Source organism: Cheilinus undulatus, linkage group 8, assembly GCF_018320785.1.
Source record: "Cheilinus undulatus linkage group 8, ASM1832078v1, whole genome shotgun sequence".
NCBI classification, from domain to species: domain Eukaryota; kingdom Metazoa; phylum Chordata; class Actinopteri; order Labriformes; family Labridae; genus Cheilinus; species Cheilinus undulatus.
In genome coordinates, this window is record NC_054872.1 from 43,282,445 (window position 1) to 43,299,127 (window position 16,683).

Sequence of the window (16,683 nt, forward strand, 5' to 3'; positions counted from 1 at the left end):
TACATGAAAACCTGTCCAAAACAATTCATAAAAAAAATGGAAATGAGAAGAGAAACTCTACCTTGCTTATCATTCCTAACACCAATTAAAAATGGCTTGTGGGCCACATTTGACCCACAGATCATTATTTGGACACCAGTTTACAAGATGTACCCCTTAATCTCAACTTTATCATTCCTGGACAAACCATGCAAAAATTGAATTTAAGATAATACATCTGAAAAGTTTCTGTTCAGACTCAGTGCATCCTGTGGATTATAATTGTAAAAGTAGAGCAGATGTGTGGACCTCCTGCTGGAAATATTGAAATGTTGATTTCAGATCAGAATCAGTGCATGTTATCAGTCAAACATCAATGACATTTTGGAAACTTCCCAGGGACCCTGACTTTCCTGGCAGTGGGACAGACCTTTTTTTTCAGTAGTTCGTTCTCACAGCAGTATTTGACTGTAAATAATTCACCCTGGTCTTAGAGCCCTATTTTGTAATCATCTGGGCTATATAAGATCCTCCAGTCTGTAGCCTACTTGTTAGTTTGCATTTCAGAGTGGAAACACAGACTCACTGCTGTCAATATGACAAGTCTGCTCACCGTGCTGACCCTGCTGGCTGTGTTGTCTGGTGGTTTTTGTCAGAACAGAGTGTACAGGTCCGTCCTCTCTGTGAACAATGGAGGGCAATGGGGAGACTGGCACAATGCTGATATGTGTCCGGAGAACTACTATGCTATCGGCTTCAGTCTGAGGGTAAATAAACAAGGCTTTTACACCAGCTTTGCAGCTCCTTCATTAAAATAAGACAACAATAAGAAAACAAACTCATCAACAAGATAAGAAGCCTGTTAATCAGACCTGTTTGTGTCCTCAGGTGGAGGGCTTCCAGGGAGATGGTGATGACACCGCCCTGAACGGGATTCGTCTCTACTGTTCTACGGATAACCGCCATGGCTATATCCCCACTGTTGAGTCTCACAATGGCTTGTAAGTTGCCCAAAATTATATCATCAGCTTATTGTAATAAATATATATATTGTCATTAATGAGTTTACTGTTCTGCTGCTCACTTATTTAAAAATCGTATATATACTAATACTCTATCGATTCTTTTGTCCATTAATCGAGTAATTTAATAAGAAATATATATTTTTTTATTAATCACTCATTTTTGCTCATTTAAGAGCAATAGTACTAGACAAATGAAAAAAAGGTGGATCCCCAAAATGAACTACAGTTATTAAAGTTAAAAGGAAAGGAAGGCTATTTTTTTTTTTTTAAATATACTTACGTGATAGTTGGGGCTCCCTAAATTGTGGGTGCTAACACTTTATTTCACTTTACCACTAAGTTACCCCAATCAGAGGGGCACCAAATCATATAACATCCTCTTCTTAATGCATGAGTGTAATATTCCACATTCTAGCAGGAAAGAGAGCTCCATGATTCACACAATGGTCTGATGATGCCTGAAAGCTGTACTGTTACATAAAAGGAATAGGATCTACTTTTCAAAGGGTGTTCACTTTTACTTTTTCAACCAAGTTTCTGTTTGTGAGTTGATCCGCTGTAAAAATAAGACTTTTTAACTCCATTTCTGAACCAGGAGAGCACATTTTGAGGTAAAAAGCAGCTCCTATTATCTGTTTAATCTTCACTGTAAGATGATGAACTCTGACCTATGTGATCCCTCTTTCTCAGTAACTGTTTGTGGCAGTAACATGTTTCTATTTGACTGCTATCCATTAATTATCAATATGTATTAATGCTTCTGTTTGTCAAAGGCTTTATAAAAATGGGCTGTAACCAATATGTGGTGCTGCTGAGTTATGAATAAATCATAATTAAATTTATGACAAGCGCATGCAGAAGTGAGAAAGAGAGGACACCAAAACAGCTCTTAAATCATGAAGCTTGTCGGTGCTCTGTATAACTGCTGGGTCAATCAGTGAAGGTTTTGAATTCTCCTGAAGTCTGCAGAGACAAACTGACCCCTGTCTCATATGAGGAAGTTTTGCAGGTTGTGCTTAAACTCTGAGAGCTGCATAATTTCACCCATGGAAACTTTGTTTTTCATGATTTAAACCTTTCATTATGACACTGCACCGCTACAACATTGGCTTATTTGCCATAATGTCAGGGTCTAACCTTGCAAAGCAGACGAGTACGCCCATTTCCATGTTTCTCACTGGCGAATTCATCTTACAAAGCTCCCGTCTGAACTGTTTGGGCCCAGTTAGAAAGTGACAGGACCAATCAGTGATGAGGAGCAGTACTTTCAGGTGTGGCAGAGTCATGACGTAAGCAAGCAGCAACAAGAGGTCGGCAGAAGACATTAGCATGGATGCTGCTAAAGCGCCAGTTTTATTAGAAATTGACGACATTTCTTCGTTTTAAAAGGACAAAGAACAGCAGTAAATTGTTTCCTTTTTGAAAACAACTAAAGTTGTGTACTGACATGTCTACAGTTGCCGTGGTTCGTGATATGCAGTTCTCTATGGAGTTTGCACCTTCGGTAGGGGCACAGCTTGACAGTGGCTATGTCACGTGTTTTTTTGCTCTGATTGGCCCTTAAAGATGTGACAGACAGAACGTTCATCCAATCACCCTCCAAGTTTTTTTTCAAAGGATCTGCCATTTCCCAAATGCTGTCTGAGTGGTTTTCCAGATGGATGTATGAAACATCTGGCGTGTCAGGTTAGTCAGAGCCAGTGGATAAGTAAAAGACGAAGAACTTTCAACATCACTGCATCAACTTCTCTTCCCTCATGGCTTTCAAGCCTTGCATCGTGCATGTTACATTATAGTAACCAAGCTTCATGTCTGGAGGAGTCCAGGCACCACTCATCACCTGGCCAATACCATCCCTACATCGAAGCATGGCGGTGGCAGCATCATGCTGTGGGGATGTTTTCGGCAGCAGGAACTGGGAGACTGGTCAGGGTCGAGGTAAAGATGAATTCAGCAATGTACAGAGACATCCTTGGTGGTAACCTGCTCCAGAGCACTCTGGACCTCAGACTTCGACTGACTGTTGACATAAACTGAGGCTTAAACATATTCACACATTAGCCTTCAGTTCTGAGGGTAAAATAATACATCACCTGATCTGTCAAGATTGAAAGTGTGGGTTAAAGATGTTACATGTCCTTCTGTTTCTCAGGAGTTTCTTCTCACATTTTGGATTTTATCCTAATTTTTCTTCTTCTATGTATTTCCCTCTCTTCTCTCTAGCTGGGGTGACTGGACCAGTCCTCAGTACTGTCCCACTGGTGTGCTCACTGCCTTCCAGCTCCGAGTTGAGCCTCCTATTGGAAGTGGTGATGACACTGCTGCCAACAACATTAAGTTCCAATGCAGCAGCAACCGCATACTGGAGGGGCAAGGCAAGGGCTGGGGAGATTATGGTGGATGGAGTAATACGTGTTATGATGGAGGAATCTGTGGCATCAAGACCAAGGTGGAAGAGGTACTGGGTGGGGGTGGGGATGACACTGCCCTCAATGATGTACACTTCTACTGCTGTGACAAATGATAAGGTAAGACATAGTAAAAGGAGTTTTAAAGAGTTTCAAGAGTTGTATACACATTTGGTCTTTGCATGGACGAAATTTTGATTTCAGAGGTGGGGGGGACACAACTGGTTTGAGTACGGGGGGTATGGTCAATAGACCTCATTTACATAAAATTATACCTAATTTTTGAGTAAAAATAAGCTATAATAAGCTATAATAAGATATAAAAATAAGATTATCATCACTCTAACATTTGTCACAATGATCAATCTCATGACTAACATATCTTTATTCTTTCAACCTCACCTGTGAGCCTCCAGCCTTTCCTCCTCTACCTCCTCCAGTCTCTCCTCCTCTACCTCCTCCTGTATCTCCTCCTCTACCTCCTCCATCTCCTCTAGCCTCTCTTGCTCTACCTCCTCCTGTATCTTCTTCTGGATTTCTATTATCTGTCACCTGACAAAAAAATTTTGATGGATGACATATGAACAGTGGGACAATTTGGGATGCAACAATCATTGATTTTGATGGTATAGTCTGAAGAAAAAACTCAGTTTCTCAATTATTATGTCTAATTTATTCACAAACAATATGGATGTATAAAATCACATTTATAATCCAAGGTTTTATTTTATTTTTCCCACAAACTTTCATTGTTAGTGTTTTTAAACAGTGGCTGCCTTTCGAAACACAAATAATACATGAAAAAAAAAATCAAAACGTGTATCTCTTTGGCTTTAAATATACGCTTTTTTAAAATTTCTGTGTTGTTGAGGCTCTCCAGTAATAATAATAATAATAATAATATTTTATTTGTCAGCTCTTTCAATAAAACTCAAAGACACTTTACAAGAATAAAACAATTACATAATATGAACATATAAATTGCAATACATAAGTTTATCATAAAGTTAAATAATAGAATATTAAAAAAGAAATCAAGTAATACTATTACTACCACTACTACTACTACTACTACTACTAATAATAATAGTAATAGGAGGGGAGAGAGTCTGAGTTTCTGATGGATGAGGGGAAGGAGTTTGTGGTGTAATGTGTTCCTCTGAGTAACTTACACTTTCACTTCTAAAGAAGTCTCTTATATCCAGTTTTCTATTTTTCGACATCTTGCCACCTGGCTGCGCCTAATTAGCAAACATACATTCACATGCACTCACACACCCAGACACACATTCAATGTTAATGTAAACGAAACCTCTGATATCAAAATCCGTCTAGCTGACGTGACCCAGGCAGAACAAATGCCCAACATGTTAACAGCTTACAGTGGCAGATGAACGTGGACTCATTACCAACTAGCTAAACACCGGTGCGCTCATGTGCTATAGTCCAGGCGCTGTTTACAACCAGATGGTGTGACAGCAGGGACGGCCAATCACACGTTAGCAAGAAACGGCAAAGCCAATTGATGAGCTTGTGGGCCAGTGGGCGGTCTAAAGAGAAACATGCTTCAGCTTGAACAGCCGTTTTCCGCTTGGTCCTAGTGCTCAACCTGTCTCCATTTAATATAGCGTAATATTGTTTTTGGATGGTAAAAACTGCAGGGGACCAAAACTGCCTTTTTAAAAAGTGCAGGGGACATGTCCCCCCTGTCCCCCCCCCAAATTACGTCCCTGGGTCTTTGTCATAGTGCTCCTCCTGGGCCTGGATCCATTTAGATCTGAAGCTGACTGAAAAAAAAATTGGCAGGTCTTAGCATGGCTATACACTAACATTACTGTCCTTGTCCTCACTCACCATGTTCATATTTAAAAGAGGTGTCAAAAGTATTCACATTCATTACTCAGGTAGAAGTATAGATTCTTGGCTTTAAAAAGACTTCTGTAGAAGTTGAAGTATCAACTCAAGCTTTTTACTCAAGTAAAAGGGTAAAAGTACATGTTTAAAACTACTTAAAGTATAAAAGTAAAAGTAATGTAAGGGGGAAAAAATGCCATTAAGGACAAAAGCTTAGGCCGCTCCACAGGGGCCTATGGTGCACTACCCCACCTCCCCCCAAAAAACATTTTTCTAAAGGCCATAATGACTGTAATGTTATATTAAAATGTTAATGTTGAAAAATTTAATATGAAAGTGAACGCATTGTAGTACAATGCAAATACATTCAAGAACCATATGTACTACCAACCTCCTCACTGGTGCTTGGTTGGGACATTTCACTCCAGTTCTCTTGAGTCTCTGGCACGGACCTCTTTGTACTAGACTACATATGTCTGCTATTTCCTTGCTGGAGTGTGACGTGATTTGTTTTGTGTGCAGGTGCGTTGGATTGTGTACAAACCAATAGGGTGTCAGAATAGTATTATGTTTATACTTCTCATCCAACCACAATCAAATTCACTTTATCTGGAAGGCTCGATTTATCTGGATAGGTTTGGAGGTTTTTTATTTGTGTTTTTTTGAATGATGACAAGCCAGAATGAAAACAAGCTGAAATGAAATAGGAGTAATGCTTAATTACTCCAGTAAAGTACAGATACCCAAAATTTCTACCTAAGTAAGGTAACAAAGTATTTGTACTTAGTTACTTGACACCTCTGATATTTTATGATGAAAGCTCACACCATTATAAGAAGAGGTATTACCCAGTTTTTGTGTTTTGTGAATACGAAGCTTTAGATCAGTTGATTCTCTGTGTTGTAGATAGTTATTCATCTACTTCTTACTTTAGGTAACCTGTGAAAACATAGCTCTGTGGTTGTTGAACATAGCCTACCTCCTGCATGTGACTTCACATTCATAGCCTTTACAGCCCGCCCACCGAGTGAGGGTACGGGTGTCTGTGGAAACGCAAACTGTTCTGGTGTATAGTGCACTGAACCATACTAACCTGTACTCAATCAAACAGGACCACCTGATGGAAATGTGTTTATAGAGGGGGATCACTTTGTCCTCACATTGTTCCTCTGCAGCATTAATAGTGAAGGTGAAAGGTCACGGGTAGCTAATGTCACAGCTTTGAATGCCACATTGAATGTACCTGGTGGAAATCCAACATCCTGTTCCTACAATGATATAAAGAAGTCATTCTTTTGAGAAAAAAAATGTCCAAAATGTACTTATCCCAGGCAACCTAAATAAATATATATCACTGCTTTTTTAATTCTAATGATTTGTTTTTCCTTCTTTTTCTTCACAGTGAACAGCAAGTGAGCCTGAACAGACCAAACCAGTTTGACGGAGTGACTCTGCATCACTCAGAAACTAAAGATGACTGACAATAGTTAGACTATAGTTTTTTATTCGGATTGCTGCTGTGTCGTAAATAAATTTTCACAACATAAATTTCTTCAAATGTTTGGTGTCTGTTTTTTCTTCTTTGGAAAAAAAATCATCTTAGTTAAATTATTTGGGAAATTAATCTTTTTAAACAAACGGTAGAATCACCTTTAGCTAGAGAAAGATCAAGCAGTGTTTCTTCAAATCAACAGCCACTTTAAGCTTCAGGTCATCCCATCATCACCTCTAATCAATGTGAGCACAGCATGTTTTCATACTCAGCCTAATGAACCAATGAGCTTCCAGCAAAGTCATTTTAAGTGTGAGCTTTAAAGTTACTCCAGTCCATACTAATTGAATTCTTTGGGCACCGGAATTTTTTCAAGAAAATATTCAATTTTGATATCAGGATTTCAAAAGGCTGTAGCATGAAAATGGTTTCAAAACTCTCTCTCTCCAAAACATTGAATAGAAAGACACCCACAAATGCTGCTATGATTGAAGTTACTCATGTCCGCCATCTCCTGGTGTAAAGTCGTAACAACATTAGGGACCATATTTGCAGCTAGAGCCTGTTAAAATCAGCAATGTTGCTTGTCGCAATTTTGCAACTTCGGCACTTAAAGGGTTAACAGACACAACCTCCAAATAAATAGTTAAATAAAGTTTAACGCTCAAACATCCAGGCATCCATTCCATATACTGCTTGTCCTATCCTGTACTGAGGGGGGCTAGAGCCAATCCCTGCTGTCACTGGACAAGTGTTCATGTGCACCCTGGACTTGTCGCCAGTCAATCCAAGGGCTGACAAACGACTCACACAGTTCAGAGTCACAGATTAACAAGAGGAAACTCTCACAGGCACAGGGGTAACATAACTCTCCACACAGAAAGGTCCTGAAGCTGCAAAAGCAGCCCCAAACCATCACGCCATCACCACCAGGTCTGTTCATATAATGTTGTTTTTATAAAATGCTGTTAGTTTTACACCAAATGTAAAAGGATGTGCACCTTCCAAAAAGCTGAACCTTTGTGACATCAGTCCAAAGAATATTTTTACAAAAGTCTCATCAAGATGTTTTTTTTGTCAAATGTAAGATGAGCCTTGGTCTTGGAGCTCTCCCATGGGTGCCATTTTTGTCCAGTCTCTTTCTTATTGTTGAATCATGAACTCTGACCTTAACTGAGTCAAGTGAAGCCTACAGGTCTTTAGATGTTGTTCTGGGTTCTTTAGTTACCTCCTGGATGAGTCATCGATGCTCTCTTGGAGTAATTTTGGTAAGCTTGCCACTCCTGGGAAGGTTCACCACTGTTCCAAGCTTTCTCCATTTGTGGATAATGGCTCTCACTATCATTTGCTAGAGTCCCAAAGCCTTAGAACTAGCATTGTAACCCTCTCCAGACTGACAGTTATAAATGACTTTGCTTCTCATCTGTTCCTGAATTTGTTTTAATAGCACCATAATGTGTTGTGTTTTGAGATCTTCAAGCCTACTTCACTTTGTCAGACAGGTTCTATTTAAGGGATTTCTTAATCAACAGGTCTGGCAGTAATCAGGCCTGGGTGTGGCTGGTGAAACTGAGCTCAGCTGTCCAAAAAATGTTATTAATCCGAAAATTTATGTTTTAACAAGGGGAGGGTATACTTTTCACACAGGGACAAGGTAGGTGTTTTTTCCCTTAATTAATGAAATCATCACTGAAACCTACAATTTGCATTTTTTTTTTGGTTCCACAATAATTTCAGTACATTTAGGAAAAACCTCACAGTGCACTGACTGACGCGTCTCATTTGATTGACAGATACCTTGATAGGCAGATGCTACCTATCTGTCAACCAGAATGGTAGCTAGTTTAACTGACAGGAAATCAAGCTCAGTGGGCGGGCTCTTGTCTGCCATCATGTTGATCCAAAGTTTGGTTAGGAAAGTGATTTCAATATAGAAGCTGCCACAGATTCGCTTCAAAAGCTGTTTGGGTCTGTTTGTAATCAGACGGCTGACGTCACACAGGCTTTGTCCCTATTCTTTTTACAGTTTATGGCACTGATCGTCAGCTGGAGGCCTGGTGGCCACACCAGGCCCCCCACAGCTTCCCATCCAGCCCCCAGAAAATTATTACATTCAGAAATTCATTCATTCAGAAGTCATCTTATTGGTGAGCCTCATCTCTATGCAGTGTCCTTGTATTCTAAGCAGTTGCAGAGGATAGCTAACTCTGCCTTAAATGATGATTCCCACCCTTTGCACAGTGAATTTCAGCTTCTTCCCTCTGGATGGAGGTTTCTAGTCCCAAGGTGCAGAACAAAGTGGTATAAAAACAGCTTTGTTCCTGCTGCTATTGCTAAGCTGAACAAGTTGTTGCCTTATTTTGCACACATGTATTTATTTGTTCATGCACTTATGTATTTATTCCTACTCTTGAATCTTAAACTTGGTTTTTACCCTGGCTTTTTTTGAGAGCTATTGATTTGCTGAGTTTTTAATTTGATCTTAATGGAGGGTACTTCACCCTCTTTTATGCCTATTTCTGCTTGACTGATGGAACCTTGAGCACTTTAATGTTTTACCTTTGTTTCTGGCATGTTGTTTCACTTTTCAAGGGTCTGGGCGGGCTGTTATGTCTTGGAGGTTTTAAATAACCTTCATTTTTTTTTCCTGGTTGTTTTTTTGTTGCTTCTGTCCTGTGATCTGCGTTTTGAAATGGATGTTGTAATCTCACTGATGACAAAACAAATCTACCTGCGGGTACAAATAAAGTTACCTGAACCTGAAATGTGAGGAAAATGTGTTATGGTATTTACAATGCCTTTTTTATTTTTAAAAAGCCCTACAGCTATTAAAGGATCCCCAAAATTGACTAAGATTAAAACCTTTTTTCAGGATTTACTTGATGCTTGAACAGTTTCTCAAAAATCCACCTGACAGCCATTGTTAGTAAATAAGATACACGATAAACACGCACTCATCAGTCCATTCTTGATTAGAACTGCTGGTTTCAGTACCATCCTATCAGTTCCCCCTTTTGAATATGATTGTTTCCTGCATGTGTTTTTCACCAATCAGGATTAGACATATTTAACTCAAACCCAGTGATGAACAACATGACAGCCCCAGAAATATGTGGCTGAAAAATCTCTATCACCCCCTTGTGGCTTGCTGCAGTATAAGTGATAGGGACTGAATTTACTGCTATAGTGCCTAGAAATAAGGTAAATTTAAACGTAAATCAAAACACCTCAATATATCTTATTTGCTTAATTAGTCTGGCCCCTACATTGTCTGCCAAGAAAAACAATCTAGCCCTTGTGCAAATGTAGTTGTTGATCCCTGGTCTATGGTCAAGTCTGTATTGACTCACTGTGCAGCTTAAATCTGTGTAGGGGGGGGTTTGACTCTTAAAATGTATTTAACATTTGGCCAAATCTCTGAAAGTCCCTGTGAGCAATATTGCTTTTTAAATCATGTGGAGCATGGTGAACTTACAGCTAGTTTTCTTGTTATTTGTTATCTTTAATGAATACACGTTTCTTCAGGCTTTTAATTTATTTAGAAATAAAACAGGCGTCCTTCACTAATTATTAAAGTTCTGTTGTACACTGTAGTATCACTTGGAAAATATCTTAGGAGATTTAGCCAGAACAAAACTGCATTTATTCCAGGTAGAAAAAGAGGAAACAAATTAAATGTTGAGTGCCTTAAATAGAGGATATATTTAGACTGCTGTGACTGGGTAAAGGGTTTAATAGGAAGAGGAGTAATTTACTCCAGTTATTTAACTGTATTAACCTGGCATGTGTGTTTAGGAGCTGACCATGAACAAACACAAAAATAACTTTACATTAGATTATAATCCATCCTGGAGTCTTAATATTGAACTAATCTGCTACTGTGCATGTAATTGACCCTTTGCTTAGTCCCTCTCTAAAACGCCCCTGTCCACTACTAGGTTAGCAACCGTAATTATGCATGCGAGGCCTGAGCTTTCAGTAGACTCAAGTATATGGAAGCAATGTAAAAAGCTTGAGTTGATATTTCAGCTTCTTCAGACGTCTTTTTAAACCCTTGTATCTATTCTTCTACCTGAATAATGAATGTGAATACTTTTGACACCTCGGAATTTAACATTAGCTTAGAGCAATGTTGTTACATTACAACCTTGCAAAGCAGATGGATACGCCCATTTCTTTGTTTTTCACTGGCAAATCCATCTCGCAAAGCTCCCATTTGAACCGTTTGGGCCTGGTTAGAAAGTGACAGGACCAATCAGTGACGAGGGGCAGTACTTTCAGGTGCAGCAGAGTCCTGACGTAAACAAGCAGTAGCAAGAGCTGGTGCAGTTATGGAGGAAGAGATTAGTGTGGATGCTGCTAAAGCACCAGTTTTATCAGAACTTGAGGACATTTCTTCGTTAAAAGAAGAACGAAGAGCAGCAGTGAGTTGTTTTCTTTTCAAAAATGACAAAATTCGAGTACTTACATGTCTATAGTCGTGCGCAGCTAGTGTTATTCTTCACTAGCTGCGCACACGCAGCTCAACAGCAGCTACGTCACGTGTTTTGTTGCTCTGATTGGCCTGTAGAGATGTGACAGACAGAACGTTCATCCAATCACACTCTGAGTATTTTTTCAAAGCGTCTGCCTTTTCTCAAAGGTTTCCTATTGAATCTTTCCCAGATGGATGTGTGAAACACATCCATCTGATGTGTCAGGTTAGTTACAATATGTTTGTTCCAGTGTATGACTTTCTTTTTAGTTCTGACCCCGAGTCACAGACCACAGGCCAGGGCTGCATCAGTAAGCCAAGCAAGAGCAAAGGAAAAGTGAGTGCCTACATGGTTACAGGATACACTGAACAGAGGGTCAGGACAAAAGGAGACAGAGATAGGATGGAATATCTATTTGATCAAGGTAGGGAATCAACAACATGCAGAGGACAGGATGATTGCATCAGCACATGTGGGGCATTTACATACAGCATGACATGATGAAATGGAATTAACGATAAGGGGGTCAACAAAGGCAATAAACACATGGGTTTGACACAGTGGTATTTCAAGGGTCTTAAAAGGTCCTTTCGGTCAAAGGTTATCAGTAAAGGGTTAGAATTTTATCATCAGTTCTCACAGCAGCGTTTGACTCCGTCAATAATTCATCCTGATGTCAGAGTCCTGTTTTGTAATTTTCTGGGCTATATAAGATCCTCCAGTCTGAAGCCTCAGTAGTCTACTTGTTAGGCTCTATTTAGGAGTGAAACACCGACTCGCTGCTGCCAATATGGCCATCATGTTCACCATGGTGACCCTGCTGGCTGTATTGTTTGGTGGTTTTCATCAGACAGCCTCATACAGATCGTACAAGTACAAGGTCTCTGTGTCCAATGGAGGGTCATGGGGAGACTGGCACAGTTCTGAGATGTGCCCGGAGAACTCCTTTGCTATCGGCTTCAGTCAGAGGGTAAATAAACAAGGCTACTTCTTAATGTACAGTTCTGTGGTAAGGCTAAACTGTACTGAGGGGTTTTTGCCTAACATTTATTCTATCACACCTATTTCTACAAACATATCATGGAGTGAGACACTCAAAGACTGATAAAATGTGTAGCTGTGTAGAAACTGAGCAAAAAACTTTAATATTTTTAACTTTTACACCAAATTTTGCAGTTACTTCATCAAAATAAGACAACAATTAAAAACAAACTCATCCACAAGTTAAGAAGCCTGTTAATCAGATCTCTTTGTGTCCTCAGGTAGAGCCTGGCCAGGGAGATGGTGACGACACCGCCCTGAACGGGATCCGTCTCTACTGTGCTGCAGAAAACCATGAGGGCTTCACACACACTGTTGAGTCTCATGCTGGCTTGTAAGTTGCCGAGTTATCTTATTCAGCTTAACCCTTAGGAGTCCACGCTTATGGCGGTATGATGTCATCATGCGCTTTCTTGTCACATGAAAGCATAAAAACAAAGCTACATTTTGTATTGCAATTATTTAGTGTTACAAGTGTGATTTTTTTGCTTTATGTCAGTTTTTGTTTGATGCCAATAGGCCAAGTAAAACAGGAAATATCATCATTGAATTTCATATAAAAATTAAATTATTTTTATTAATTTTTTTAATTTGGAATTCTGATGGTTTAATGTTCTTTTGTTTCTTAAGAGTTCCTTCTCACATTTTGCATTTTATCCTATTGTACTTACATGCATTTCCCTCCCTCCTCTCTAGCTGGGGTGATTGGACCATGCCTCAGTACTGCCCCCGTGGTGTGCTCACTGCCTTCCAGCTCCAAGTTGAGGCTCCTATTGGACGTGGCGATGACACTGCTGCCAACAACATCAGGTTCCGTTGCAGCACACACACCATACTGCACGGGATGGGCATGCCCTGGGGAGATTATGGCTCATGGAGTAATACGTGTTATGGTGGAGGAATCTGCGGCATCAGGACCAAGGTGGAGGGAAGGCAGGGTGAGGGCGATGACACCGCCCTCAATGATGTGGAATTCTACTGCTGTGCCAACAAATAAGGTAAGACAGTGTGAAAGGGAGTTTTGAAGACTTTTAAGAGGTCAAAGATGGTTTTATGTTGGTGATTCTGACAAACGACAACTTTTCATTCCTGGCAGGAACTTCCACCAGATGCCATTCAATAATATCATTGTATACATATTGGATCTTTATAATAGAGCTTGCCCGCTTGTGTACATCCACCTCCTGGGCCTGCCTCCATTTAGATTGGAAGCGGCCTGAAAAAACTGACATTCCTTTACTTGTCCAATGGGCCCACCAAACATGTTCATATTACAAAGATAAAAGCTCATACTGTTATAGGAAAGGTTGGTATACCTTTTGAAAAAAAGACAAAGAAAAAAAGGAAAAAACACATGAATTTTTTGTTGTTTTAGTAAGTTGTTATGGGTATACAGGTCAAAACAAAAGGATAAATCTAGGATGAACCTTATCTTGGTTGACCTCTCTCCATGTCTCTGGCCCCAATAATGCTTTAACCTTTTCCAACCTTACTGGCACCCTCGGTAATGGCACTCTTTATTCATTTATTTTTGCTTATTTGCACATGAGACATACAGTTTGTTGTGACAAAGATGAATCTTTGACAGGGAAAGAGTAAAGCAAAGAACGTGCTAGTGAGGTAGGAAACCTGAAGGGTTAATAATTCAATCTCACCCTATTATAATCAGACTTTGTAAGTCTACTTTAGGTCTGGCTTTTAACAAACATTACAATCAAGAAGACATTTTTATAAATGAAATGGAACAAATAAAATGTGAAAACCAATGTATTATAAATAAGTTTCCAGGACAAAAAGTTACATTGCACCTACATGGTAAATAATCATGGAGTTAAGTATTTGCTATATTTGCTTTTACATCCACATATATCTTCAACTTATATCCTAACATGAAATGATGCATTTTTTTAATATGTTTTTTTTTTTTTTAAGTAACATCAAGTTTGGCTTATCAGCTTTGGTACTTTGGCAGTCTATTGCCGTGCCAGTGAGCATTCCCATGAGAAATACTGTATATAGCACTATTGATGGGTATGGGAAAAAAATGGCCAAAAAAACCCCAATGCTGGCTCTAGTGTACGCTAAGTCGAGCATTTTAGTAGCATTTCACTTTTTTACCCAGGAAGCCTCTGTTTGGCACAGCTACTGGCTACCGATTTGTGCTTGGTAGTGATGATGATTTTTTTCACTCTTACTGTAAGCAGTAAACTGGATGAGAGGCATCAGGTGCTGCAGAGGGGTTGCGGGCAAATCATCACTCTTAAGGTCTTGTAACACAGCAAGGCTACTTTTTACATGGGACTCATTGATATTATGAACACTAGGCCAGATAACACCACAGCATTAATCAAATTCATTCATGACCTTAGATGCTGATTTGGCAGTTATATATTGGGTTTAGTGTTGCAAATCTTGCCCTGTCAGTTTACTTGTGTCATCTCTACCTGGTGTGTTTACATTGAGCTACAATATTAAAAATGAAGTAGATTTGGCCACATCAGCTTCTAAAACTTTCATTTTAATCTATCTCTAATTGCACCAACCCCTCTCCTGAAACTTTCCTCTCTCTCATCCTTACTTTCTTGTGGTGGTGGGATTCTCTGTTTTAAATGAATACGTGTAATTATGGAACCAAAAATGTGTAAGTTGTCAGTCAAAAGGACACAAATGGACCTCACAGACTGGGCACTTTGATTGGCTGTCAAACGGAGATCATTACTCTCAGGACACGCAGTGAGAGAGAGAAAAGGGAGATGAAGAAAAATACAGTTTTGAGGGAGAACGCTACTTAAACAATGAGTGCTCACACCCACACCTCACGAGTGCAACCAACATATCTAATAGTTTTAACTGTGAAAATAGAGAGGCTGTTGTTTGTCTGGGTTTTGAATTAATAGCTTGTCCAACAAATCTCTTTGAATTAGATGTAGCTTGTCTGACATCATTTTCCTACTATGATATATAAAAGTCATAACCATCTAAAAATGTACTTATCTCAGGTAAACCAATAAATATATCACTGATTTTGTATTTTAAGTATTTGTTTTTCTTTCATTTTATTTACAGAGAACAGCAAGCAAACCTGAGCAGACCTGACCAGTTTGATGGAGTGACTCCGCACCCTGAAACTAAAGATGACTACCAATAGAAAGTTTAGATTTTTTTAAAAGCTGCATCACTGTTGTGGCTTTAATAAATTCTAATAACAACAATGTCTTTGAATCCTTGGTGTCTGTTTTTCTCTTTGGAAAAAATCCTTTAGGTCCCTAGTCAGAGTGATTTGTATCATTGTATCATTTTAAGTGTGAGCTTTAAAACTATTCCAGTCTATACTAATTTGATAGATATGACCTCCAAATATATCAAAAGTAGGGCTGTCAAAATTGACGCGTTAATGTGAATTTGCATCAGTTCTATACAATTCAAGATAATTCTAATTCTGCCTAGTCAAAATGTAATTAGAGATATCTTGAATTAGAATTATAGATATCTACAATTCATTTGTAGATATCCGTAGTTCACATTTTGGATATCTGAAATGACATTATGGATATCTGAAATGACAAACCCCATTCACATGAATGGCAAAAGTGACATCATTTCGCCTAGTCAAAATGACGTTGTAGATATCTTAAATGACTATTTTGGATAGGCAGAATGTATTTTCGGATATCCGAAATGTTCTTTTTGACTAGGCGAAATTGAATTACAGATATCTACAATTTGAATTCTGGATAGTCAAACTTATCTTTTAAATGTCAAAACCTCTTGCCATAAATTGCCCATAAAAATACGCATTCGTATTATTTCGTACAGTAAATGGTGGAAGGATACATGAGTGATGTCACCACCAGTGATGATAGACAGGATCTAGTTCAGGGTCGGCAGCCTGCAACTCTGGAGCCACGTACGGCTCTTTTGCCCCTCCTAAATGGCTCCCTGCAGCTGTGCTAGAAAAATTGAAATAAAGGAAGCTTTTTTAAATATATATTTTTTGTAATGCTATATTGAGATAGTTTTGCATGTTTTATCTGTAAAACGTGCAGCTTTTTCACTTTCGCTTCTAACTTTTAAAATATATATTTTATCAACTTAAATGTCGTGCATCTATGATGCAGCACTTATTAGAGCTTTTCTGATTTGCAAACAAAAGCCAGGACACGGTCATGTCAAGACCACGACACCTGAGGCAGGATTTCGTGCACATCACGCGAGTTAGGTTTTAATATCTAGAGGCTGGTTTAGAACAGCTAGTGGAAAAGTTGGAATGTGAAAAATACATTATGATTTTAATAAGTTTTATATTAAACTGGTGCGTCCAACCAACCCTAGACTGAGGACCTGTGTCAGCAGAGAATGGAGATAACATTAAGAAGAACAGCATGAAAATCTGAGGCAAGTTAGCATAG

The 16,683-nt window shown here is 39.1% G+C and overlaps 2 protein-coding genes across 2 annotated transcripts; both read left to right on the top strand.

The window, feature by feature from the left end:
* Window positions 1-512: 512 nt before the first annotated feature.
* On the top strand, window positions 513-6,814 carry LOC121513631 (vitelline membrane outer layer protein 1 homolog). Its single transcript, XM_041793507.1, has 4 exons — window positions 513-746; window positions 868-980; window positions 3,228-3,532; window positions 6,669-6,814. The coding sequence occupies exons 1-3, from the start codon at window positions 576-578 to the stop codon at window positions 3,526-3,528; spliced, it is 585 nt and encodes a 194-aa protein (XP_041649441.1). The 5' UTR covers window positions 513-575; the 3' UTR covers window positions 3,529-3,532; window positions 6,669-6,814.
* Window positions 6,815-12,023: 5,209 nt separating this feature from the next.
* LOC121514177 (vitelline membrane outer layer protein 1 homolog) lies at window positions 12,024-15,413 on the top strand. The gene is made up of 4 exons (XM_041794276.1): window positions 12,024-12,203; window positions 12,496-12,608; window positions 12,971-13,272; window positions 15,341-15,413. The coding sequence occupies exons 1-3, from the start codon at window positions 12,024-12,026 to the stop codon at window positions 13,269-13,271; spliced, it is 594 nt and encodes a 197-aa protein (XP_041650210.1). The 3' UTR covers window position 13,272; window positions 15,341-15,413.
* Window positions 15,414-16,683: the final 1,270 nt, after the last annotated feature.